This window comes from Episyrphus balteatus, chromosome 1, assembly GCF_945859705.1.
Source record: "Episyrphus balteatus chromosome 1, idEpiBalt1.1, whole genome shotgun sequence".
In the NCBI taxonomy this organism is placed as follows: Eukaryota; Metazoa; Arthropoda; class Insecta; order Diptera; family Syrphidae; genus Episyrphus; species Episyrphus balteatus.
Genome location: NC_079134.1, coordinates 138,270,476 through 138,281,995, shown reverse-complemented (window position 1 = coordinate 138,281,995; position 11,520 = coordinate 138,270,476). Strand labels below are relative to the sequence as shown.

Genomic DNA, 11,520 nt, shown 5'->3' with positions numbered 1-11,520 from the left:
GGGACGACTAAAGTCACGGTTTGTATTTGGGCTCCAAAGTTGATATATGTAAATAAAAAAAAACGGAAAGCTTTTTATAAGCATACGGAAGGTTTCTTTTCGGATTAAAACCTTATCGAAACTTAACTGTATCCTGCAAAACTAAAGAACTTCTATTTCTACCTTAAATATTACCAACGGTTAAATCTTAATTACAACAAAAAATTATTTAACAAGTTAATATTTAATTCTAAGCTCAAAGATTCCTTCAAGAGATCACTTCTAAAAAAAGTGTGAATTAAAAAACCTGATATGAAATTAAAAAAATGGAAGTCAATTCTATTGCAAAACGAATGTCATTTACAACATAGCCAGAAAAAACCTGTGCTTAAAAAAAATAAAAATATTTATGTTTCAATAGAAAAAAATTGTCTATTTCAGTTATAATCGGTAGGAAGGACTTGTTTTCTCTTTAAAACAATAATTACAAAAAAAAAAACTATCATTTCTATGTGTGGGAATAGGATAACAATACCATCACAATCGACAGCACTGGTCATCGTTAAATCCGAATAATAAATGTGAGATTATTAAAATTTGATATTTTTTTTGTTTTGAATGTGGATACCAGTGAACTTTCAAAACAGAGAGTGAGAAAAAAAAAACAAACTTAAACAATTAATCAACAAAAATGTGAGAGAAAAAAAAAACTTTGAAATAAAATCATTTAACACTCTTAGGACTAAGAAGGAGATTGTTAGCTCCATGATAAATCATAACCTTTCCAATTGAGATTCGGGGCGAGATAGACTCGTCTTTTGTTGTAGTAAAATGATACTATACCGTGATATGCGGTACGTGGCACTCCACTCTGTTTATAACAAAAAAGGGTAAAAAATTTCATAAGTTACTAAGAATTCTTTTAACAAAAACCCTTTCTAAATCTTTTCAACTTGCCTTAAAATCATCCATGAGACCCAACAATTTTGTTGTTCTCTTATATTGCTCTTTGGTACTATATTGTATTCGAACTGGCCCATCAAGGCTTATTAGATTTCTACGCAATTCCTCATAAGTAACCATTGGACAGTCGTAAACATTTTTAATAAATGTTTTGTCATAGTTGTCCTGAAGTCGTTCATAAAAATATAATATAAAAGGAAGAGCGAATTATAATAGAGTATGTACTAACCTTTTGAAGGTACGTCAAGTTCATTTTAGTAAATTCAACAAAATCTTCACTTAGTTTTATATGTTTCAAGTATTTGTCGAAAAAGAGTCCACTGAAAGTTAAAATAAAATTTATATTAGAAGTTGGTTTTGACTTAAATGGAAAATATTCTTACTTGGATACACCAACTTTGCCAAAAGTTCTCGTTCGAGATATTTCAGGCCGAATGCAGACTCGGTTTTTTCTTTGCTCTGGATGTCGGATCCAATCGTCCCAAAATCTGAAAAAATAAAATAATTTTTTCGACATTCAATCCAACTAATGAGTTTTTAAAATATTGAAAGACACACTCTTGATTAAAAAACAACTTTCTAGTATGATTATAAATTTGAAAGGTATGTATTTGTTCTTACATTATATTTGCTCGAATTTCAAAACGAAAAAGTCTGGGGTCGAATCACGGCACACGATTACGACCATTATATTATAAAAAAAAAAGTTAGAGCACATAGCGACCATATGTTAACGAACGTATGCCGTAATTCGACCCCTGTTTTAATTTCCGTTCGGATTTACTTTTTGGTTTTACCAAAACTCCTTGTAAGGATATCTCGGGTTAAGATTTTGTTTTAATTTTGGGGTCTTATAGAAAACTGCATTTGTTTTCCATTACAAATTAAAAAAAAATGTATTGCAAATAAAAAATGTATGCATTAAAAAAAATGTATTGCAACTGAAAAAAATTTGCATTAAAACAAAAAAAAAAAACGTTTTCATTAAAAAAAAAAATATTTTAATTCTGCATTGAATTTTTTTTTTTCAATGCGGAAATTTTTTTATTTGCAATAAAAATTTGTTTTAATGCAAAATATTTTTATTTACATAAAGAAACAATATTGACCAAAACAAGCCCAATTAAACTACTTAAATTCATTTAATAAGTTGGATTATACCATGGAATATCGAATTTTATTTCCATATTTCCATTTACGGAGAAATGGGGGAAAAATGTATGGAGTAATTTTTAGTAGGTATAGAACCAAAAAAAGGTATTAGAGTAAAATGCTTCAACTAAAAATTATAATACAAGAAAACAATGGACTTATTTTGCCCATTTCTTTTTTTATATAAAAAGTTTTCAAAGTCAAGTTGTTTTAATAGCAATAATTATTGTGGGTGGTGATTAAGAAAAACTTAGCATATGTGCACCAAGAATTTTGGCTGCAGAAAAATCTGTGCAAAATGTAACAACATTCATACTTTCAAAAAATTGACCTTCTCTCCCATTAACAACAAAAATGACGAAATGACGAAGTATATCATAGAAAATAAACTAAACATGTCAAAAATTTGAGGCGAAACTCATGTATAAAAATGGAAGGAAAGAATATAAAAGTAGATTTCACATAATCTGCCAATTTAATCGATTCGACACGTTGTCGGCGGAAAGCACCACTGTTCTAAGGCTTTAAGACCCAGAGGTGTCTTTATACTTGAAAATTTGAAGTAAGTAATAGAAAAGGTAAATTTTTACAATTTTTATTGATCGCTTTGAACGTCCCTCACACTACATACTTTCTATCAACCGTCAGACTATTTTGTCAGACTTTTAATTAGTGGGGAAACTATGAAAATGCGCTCACCACAAAAATTAAAAAAAAAATTTAACGAACGAAAACAAGAATTTTACTACCTGGGTATGAAGTTATTAGTTAGCCGAATGTGAATAAACTATCGGCCTATAGAAAATCTGTTGTGTGCGGGCCCTTTAAAGAAGTCGGTTATCAATTTTTTATTTTGCCAATTTCATACTAATTTTTGTAATGATTACAGTTTTAAATTCCTATGTTCTAACAAAGAATAAAAAAAACTGTTTTATGATAAAAAAAAACTGTTTGATGATAAAAAAAAACTGTTTTATGATAAAAAAAAAACAGTGTTTTGGGCTTATTAAATATTGAAGTTAAGAATGTATTATGTTACTTTCATTTTACATACTTGTTATACAAAACACCTTATGTTTTATATATTAAGGAAGTAAGAGCCCCCGCACACTACAAACTTTCTATCGGCCGATAGTTTAGTCGGGTTGGGCTCCTAGTGTGCGCACAGGCAGCCGACTAAACAGTCGGTCGCTAGGAAATATTTTAGTTTGAAGGCAATTGTGTAGCAAAACAAACTTTTTTTTCGATCAAACAAACTTTTTGATCGGTCGATACTTATGTATATTTTCATTCTGATTAAGAAACCGACTAAACTGTCGGCCGATAGAAAGTTTGTAGTGTGCGGGGGCTCTAAATAATATTGTATCAGAAAATTATTACTATCGTAAATTTGACATGATCTGAACTTAATATTTTTTTAACAATATTTCATTAGCCCGATAAACCCCTGCGAATAAACGTTGTTTTTTTTACATATTTTTTTTGTTGTTGACATTATTCTTCTGATAGTTTAACTGACGATTGAAAATTGATTGTTTATAGAGCCCAGCTTTCCTTTTAATAAATGCAACACACTTTCTGTTGACCGATAGTTTAGTCTGTTTTAAGTTATATCAACATAACTATCTAAAAGAAATTAAGTGTGCTAGACGATTGCCTACGAACTACACTTTTACCACGAGTTCGACTACTAAGTTCGCCCTTTGTTCACACACTATGAATACATCCCGACTCTATCGCCTAGTAAAATTTTGTTACAGATAATTATGAAAAATCACAATCTATTTCTGATTAATAGCTTCTTGCTCTAGTTTCATAATTCTAATCTGCATACAAAACTCAACTTTCTACAATCTAATGCATTGCACTCTGGTTTCATTTTTTATGAACCCAGCGATAACCTTAAATACATTTCTGCAAGTAATTATGTCAGTCAAAATAAAAAATGCAAAATCTTGATACATAGTAGGAAAAAATACTTAAATGTAGAAACTACAACGAAAAATCTAAACTTACGATTTTGGCCATTTAACTGAAAGTTCACTCCAGAGCTCCTTTGTCAACATCCATCCTAAACCAGGAAAGAAATCTGTTCTATACAGTAAATCTGGTTTCTCGGTATCAATCAGTCCAACTTTTCCATTATCATTCCATGCTGATATACACCTAAAAATCAATTCATAAATTATCCTCCCCTTATCATCAAGTATTTACAACCCAACTTACCATAAACTTGGATCATTCTTAAGAAGCATATAAGTACCAAAAAAGTACTCATAAAAATCTGGCGAAACATTGAGGTCATCTTCCACGATTATCACATAATCGTAACCTTTTTGAAAAGTCGTATTTAACGCCCAACCATAATGGCGGGCAATTTTATAATAGCCTTTGAATTTCTTCTCCTTAGGTGGGACGTAAATATCACTCGTGTCTGGCTGTTCAATGAGTGTAAGTTGATCTTGATAGGAGAGGATAACTTTCTTAGTCATCTCATCACCACAATCCTGAAAAAGATTAAAGTAGAATGAATGCCACGTTATAACATCAGTTTATTCATTACATTACATTTTCCATAAATTATAATTAGGTATATAATTATATTATAAGAAAATAAAAGAAAAACTTACATCTAATGTACATTATGGATTATTTTGAATAAAGAATATTTTACTAAAGTTAAGTGATTTTACTTTGTCATTGCTGGAATTATTTATGTTTGAATTTTTATTGTAAATATTAATTAAAAGATGTAAAGGACTATTAGCACCGTAGTTTGATCTAGGTACTGTAAATTTTAGAAATTGGCAACTGCCTTCTCAAACTATACTGACTAGCAATGAAATTTAATCGATGGAGTTGAAATCGATCCATTTATTATCCAGACAATAAAAAAAAAAATTGAAGATACGCTCTGTGACTTGTTACAGATGGTGGCAAGTTAATTCGATTCGATCATGGTAGAAATCTTAAGCAAAATCTCATAAATCTTCTTTGAACGGAATACAGTCTGTTTATATGAACTGCATAATAAGGCACCCATACAAGACAACCATATTCAAACATTTTGGGCATAACAGATGGTTTATATGTATATTAGCCTATAATTTAGAACCAAATTTGTTTGCCTTTCTTATGAGGAGGAATAAGGAATGCATTTTTCCAAAAGGTCGGAAACTTACAGCTATGTATTTATAGAATGATTAAAAAGTAAAAATAAAATAAAAGCGGGAAAACCATCAGTGCCAGGACTTAAACAATTCTCTAATTTTTACTTGCGATATAGGTACTATAAGACAAGTTTAGGATTCGTAAAAAAAATCGAACTCTAGCTACAGCCTAAACTAATTGAGCGGTTTTCTTCAAACTTGGTAGTTAACAGTTCTGGGTGATTCCCCAGAGCCTAGAGGACAAATTGTTTTAGGAACAAAACTAACGGTACCTGTCATATGACGGAAATAGAAAAGTTAATTTTTTTCAAAAACGACTAGAGATTTTGATTAAAATTTTAATGTGTAGTGTAGAACATTAAAGCTTCATTTGGAAATAAACAAATATTTTTTGTACCGTTATTTACGATACCTGCCATAGAACTTTTTTTTATTTACTTATGAATTTCTCGTAAACGACAAAGCAGATTTTAACCAAAATTTTTATACAGAAACTTTAAAGCAATCATTATTACAGGCGTGTTTTTTCTACAACTCAGTAGCTACTCATTTTTTTATTTTATTCGAAAAACAATAAAAACAAATACTTACTTGTGTAATTTTTATTATTGTTTTGCGAATAAAATCAAAAATGAGTAGCTACTGAGTAATAGAAAAAACACGCCTTACAAAAAATTTTCAAAAAAACATTATTTTGGATTTTTAAAAAATATTTCAATTTTTTTTTAAATCGTTTGTTTTGAGAACGGGTTGATGAATTTTATCGAAATTTCATTTATATGTGTTGAAAAATATTTTCTTAAAAATGGCATACCTACCAACTTTTTTTTTTGAAAAAATGTTAGAACATTTTATATATAAAAAATGATTTTTTTTCAAAACGGCTCTAACGATTTACGAATTTTTTTTTTTTCTAAAAATTCCTTTTTTACACTAGAAATCAAATGGCATACTTGGTTTTATGTAGAAGATCATTTAAAACTGTGTACATTGTGCAATTTTACATACATACATATCTAAAGGAACTTAAAATTTTGATGTCTTCCGAATAGAAATATTTTGATGTACACTACTGGAAAAAATTAAGGGATCAAAAAAAAATTCCAAATTTTTGGGCAAATTTCAACAGGCCGTAACTTCGAAAGAAATGGTCGTACAAGAAATCGATAAAGAAGGAAATTGTAGCTCCAAGTGTCTAGTTTTTGGATTAGAACTTAAAAAATTTTTAACCTCCGCGGTTTTTGAGTAATCGTAGAAAAACCAGCTCATTACAAAATGAGAAAAGAAAATTGAGCTTTTTAGAGCAAGAAACGTGATCCTTTAATTTTTTCAAAAATTCGATCGAGTGAAACAAAAAAACGGCTGGCTGGATTAATTTGATTTTTTTGTAGGGTTTTTGTGGACATATTGAACTGTAAAATGCACACTTAACATTAGCGGTTTCCTCAATATTTTCGATCTAGCGCTCGATTTTCCAAAAAACCACCAAAAGCCCTTTTTTTGTTGCATTTTCAAATTCATGTGAAAATAAGAAAAAAAATTTTTTTTGGAAAAGCAATGGCTAGCCGTTAAGGAGAATTCATTCAAGTTCTTGAAACCCACCTTTAACTTTCTGTGCGATCATTGGTTGCTGAGATATCGATAATCAAACACAAAGGATTTTTTTCCATTTGAAGACCGATATCTCGGCGAGAAGTGGACGTATCGAGGTGTTCAAAAAACCAAATTAAAGCTAAATGAACAAAGTATCCGATCCTTATAGTGGTCCACGCCCGTAGACCAAAAAAAAAAATAAAAAAATTTTGAAAATTTTTTTGTAGCTGGTTTTTCTACGATTACTCAAAAACCGCGGAGGTTAAAAATTTTTTAAGTTCTAATCCAAAAACTAGACACTTGGAGCTACAATTTCCTTCTTTATCGATTTCTTGTACGACCATTTCTTTCGAAGTTACGGCCTGTTGAAATTTGCCCAAAAATTTGGAATTTTTTTTTGATCCTTTAATTTTTTCCAGTAGTGTAGAATGAAAGGTTAAATTCCATACAATGAAATGTTGAAAAGAAACAAAAATTAAAACTGCTTACGGCGTTCTGCAGTGTCATGAACATAAGATTAAAATAAGCAAAAATGTATTTAAAGCCAGTTGATTATTTTGAGTGAAACTAATCTTTGTGTATTTTGTTATTTATCAAAGTTAGTTGGACAAAATTTTTTTTGTATTATTTTTTGGTATTCTATTATGATGTAACCACAAGAAAAAATGTGTAGTTAAGTCTTAAAATAGGAGAAAAAATTTAATTTTGTTTCAAGACCTTAGGCCATTTATTTTAATTATCTGTCATGACTTCGTCAAGCGTTTTAAAAATGCATGCGCATGTATCCGTCGTATAATGGTGCGCGTGGATCACGCTCAAAATTCTATTTATCAGAATCCTTAAAGGGTTTTTGTGAATTGCTGCGGCCCCCATTCCAATTTCAGGTTCATTGATTGGGCAAAAACGTATTTTCGATGTTTTCAAAAATCGTAAATCACATTTGTGAATCGCAAATTACTTTTTTGGATTCTTCATGATAATATAAGACAGTAAGATCAAATAAAATTTTTCGATATCTTGCTTCGTTTTCGAGATATAGATAGTTTTGAGAATTGAGAAACCACTCCCAAAATCGCTGGCTCCCTATCTATTTTTGTGCATTCTGTATTTGAACACCACATATAGGACTTATAATTAGATACATATTTAAAAATTAATAAAGCACTTGTAGAAATACATATTTTACATTAATAAACTGGTTTCCATAACAAAAATTAGGTGTACTTGGAACCACGAAATTAGTTCCGCAAATTGGCAAATTGCACACTGTGCGGTGTTTAATTAAATATAAAAACAGATTTTATTTTTTTTACACTACTTTCTTATGAAATTTTTTAAAAATATCAAATTTTAAATTTTCCCTAATTTTGTTCAGTAGTCGTGCATTTTATTTAATATACTCTAAGATAGTTGCCTCAGTAATAATAAAGTCAATCGAATTAGGATGTGAAAACTCATCTGCAGCAAAAATTTCGCGATCTAAGATCTAAGATCATGTTCAATTTTAAATGTAGGATCGATTCAACTTCACCAAAGCCTTATTTCTTTTATTTTTGAGAGTTTTAATATAAGACCAGTGCCAATCCGGTTTTCAGAGGGCAAAAGTTGAACAAATTATTAGCAGCATAAGGGTGGTGGGAAAATTTAGAATAAATGGTATATGAAAGGAAAAAAATAAATTGCCCACAAAAAAATTGGGGGAAAGGGGGTGGGTGGGCGAAAAAGTGGGGTGGGTGTCAAAAATCATGGTTTTTTACGATTTCTGTCAAAACTAGACGTCCTATCGAAAAAAGTCAAATGCAAAAGTTGTAGGTAGTATAAATGTCTACAACTTTTACTCAAACAATTTTTTCTATAACCTCAAAAATATTGGAAAAAATGCAAAAATACGATTTTTTTATTTTTTATTTTTATCTTTTACAAAAAATGGATGGATTTTCAGAAAACTTGGTTAAAAAGTACTTTGTTATGTTTTCTATCCATTAAAAATGTTTTTTGAGCAAAAAGTGAATTTTTGGATTTTTGACGAATTTAATTTTGAAAAAATAGCCTATTTTTCAATCAAAAAAGTTACCGAAAAAATTTTTGATTTTTGAAAATTTTGGAATGCAATTATTTAGCTTAAAACCGTTTTTTAAAGATTGTGTGGAAAAACTATACTTTTGTTTTAGAAAATATTGAGAAAAATTGAAAAAGACAAAAAAACGATTTTTAAGATTGATTTTTCCGTAAATGACAGTAATATTGGCGAGAAATAATTTTCCATAGAAAATTATTTCTAATGGTCATTGACCTTTTAAATTTAAATCAAGCACTAGAATAGCTCTAACGTGCAAAGTTTTTGAGATATTGAATTTTGAACGTCCAAAACACTATTTTTGTGATGTTTTGCATGGTAATATCTCAAAAACGTGATGTGATAGAATTTTTCTGACTTTGGATTCGAGCTCAGCGCACAAAAAACCATCAGAAAAATATACTTTGATTTCTATAAAAAAAAAAAAAACTTTTTGACTAGTGAATTCGAACAAGGCATTCGATTTTTTCTTCCCTGTTCGAATTCACTAGTCAAAAAGTTTTTATTATAGAAATCAAAGTATATTTTTTTATTTTCAAAAATTATTGGCACTGGTCTATATGTCGATCAAACCACAGTGAGTTGTCATTTAGAGCCGCCGCACACTACAGACTTTCTATCGGCCGATAGTTTAGTCGGGTTGGGCTCCTAGTGTGTGCACGAAAGCCAACTAAATAGTCGGTTAGGTAGGAAATATTTAAGTTTAAAGGCAATTTTGTAGAAAAACAAACTTTTTTATCGATCAAACTTTCATAGATTTTCACACTGATTAATGTCGTTTTCGATTGGAAACACTCAAGGATTCACTCATTCTGAAATCCAATAAAACAGTTTAAATCGCTTCCACTCAATTCATTGTTTTTTTTGTGTTGGTGTGTTTTTCTTTGAAATTTCAAATGTCAAATATTCATATTAATTTATTTTTCTTTCAAAAAAACATCTTTAAAATTGTTCTAAAACGTTAATGCTCAAGAAATTATTGGTGAAGTTGGCTTCCAAAATATTTTAAGTAAATTTGAAAATCAATTAAAAAATTTATTTCGGAAAACAATAATTTATTTCAAAAAATAAAAAAAAACATTGATTGAGTGATTAATTTGACTTTCAAATATTCATGTGTTAGTGCTTATTGAGTGAATTCCGATTTTAAATCGAGAAGAGAATTTCTCTTCTGAGAAGCGTTTTGGCTGTCATATTCGTGTGAATAAAACACTTTCAGAAGGCTTCTGAATGATTCCGGACGCTTCCGGAGAGCCAATCGAAAACGACATAAGAGACCGACTAAACTGTCGGCCGATAGAAAGTAAAATCAATCAAATAAAATTTTATAAAAAACAAAAAGACCATTTCACGTATCCTAAATCACAAAATTGAGTCAAACTTACCTGAGAAACAATAATTGGAAATTGTTCAACATTCGGCCGGAAATGTATCAGATTATCCAAGCAATTGCTAATCGACACACGATTGCATGCAAAGACTAGGACGGGAATAATTGGCTTCCCATCGGCAGTTCGAACTGCCACCGCCGCGGCAGCAGAAGAAACCTTCTCCGCCGATTGATCCAAAGGAATTTCCTTCACGCCAAATAACCCAATTGGACTATTGACAGCGAAATCTTCTAGTTGCGGAGCAACTATGGGTGCATTTGCACCCATTTGAGTGTCAACTTCAAGTTTGCTCTTTAGAACGCCAATCAGACTTTTAAAAAGCTTATCACTAGCTTCGTATTGTTGTTTGGCGCCGCTTTCAAGAAGATCAATCTTCTTTTTCAGAGTAAGTCGATTAAAGGAGAAATCTGGATTTTGGCGGAGAAGGAAGTAGTAGGTAATGAAAGTCCATGTTGTAATGAAGCCAGCTACGGCTAGAACTTTTCGAGATCGCATTTTTGTTTTGGAGACTTTTTGTTCTTTTAGATTTTAACTCTATTTTTTGTTCTTAAAGGAAAGTCTTAGATTTTGTAAATTTGGAATTTTTGTATTGTTTTTGTGAGATTCTTAAAAATCGAGCTACCGTTTGTTAAATGCCATTTTTTAATTCTCTATAAAATCGAAGGAAAATTTCGAAAGTGTGTGGAACTTTTTTTTTATGTCGTGGGAAAATTTAAAAAAAAAAAAAAGTTCAAGGGAACAACAACTAACAACTTCCGCACTTTTGTGGAAGATGTTATAAGTTTTTTCTTGTTTTTGGTGTTGTTCTTATTTCTTCTACACGCCAACTAAAAGCTGGCGATGAAAATCATCCATGATATCGTCGTAATAAATGGATGATACCGGTATAATATATAATTGCTTATCTATACTCATTCGGATAGAGATGAATAGTTTCTATTGTTTAATTGTAGTTGGTTGGTTGGTTTTTTTTTTTGTTTATGTGGAATAGATAAAAGATAAGCAACAAATAATTCCACGTATAGTTTTTTAATTCTAATTTGTTAGCTGCTGAAAAATTATAAATGATATAGAAATGTCAGAATTTATTTGCCAGAGAAATTGACAGCTGTCACAATTCGAAGGGAAGTACATATGCAGCTATGTTTAAAGGGAAGTGTTCCGAAAATGTGTGCGTATTTTACAGAAACGTTTA

The 11,520-nt window shown here is 30.2% G+C and overlaps 1 protein-coding gene across 1 annotated transcript; it reads right to left on the bottom strand.

The window, feature by feature from the left end:
• Positions 1-367: 367 nt before the first annotated feature.
• On the bottom strand, positions 368-11,393 carry LOC129905352 (alpha-1,3-mannosyl-glycoprotein 2-beta-N-acetylglucosaminyltransferase). The gene is made up of 7 exons (XM_055980822.1): positions 10,320-11,393; positions 4,321-4,601; positions 4,111-4,260; positions 1,326-1,430; positions 1,172-1,262; positions 937-1,107; positions 368-850 (listed from the first exon to the last, which is right to left on the bottom strand). The coding sequence occupies exons 1-7, from the start codon at positions 10,818-10,820 to the stop codon at positions 737-739; spliced, it is 1,413 nt and encodes a 470-aa protein (XP_055836797.1). The 5' UTR covers positions 10,821-11,393; the 3' UTR covers positions 368-736.
• Positions 11,394-11,520: the final 127 nt, after the last annotated feature.

Excerpts from the sequence above, each read along its gene's own strand:
- LOC129905352 (XM_055980822.1), bottom strand. The coding sequence starts at position 10,820 with ATGCGATCTCGAAAAGTTCTAGCCGTAGCTGGCTTCATTACAACATGG. Across the intron at positions 4,602-10,319 it reads TTCCAATTATTGTTTCTCAG|GATTGTGGTGATGAGATGAC; the intron begins GTAAGTTTGACT and ends AATCTTTTTCAG. Across the intron at positions 4,261-4,320 it reads AAGAATGATCCAAGTTTATG|GTGTATATCAGCATGGAATG; the intron begins GTAAGTTGGGTT and ends ATTGATTTTTAG.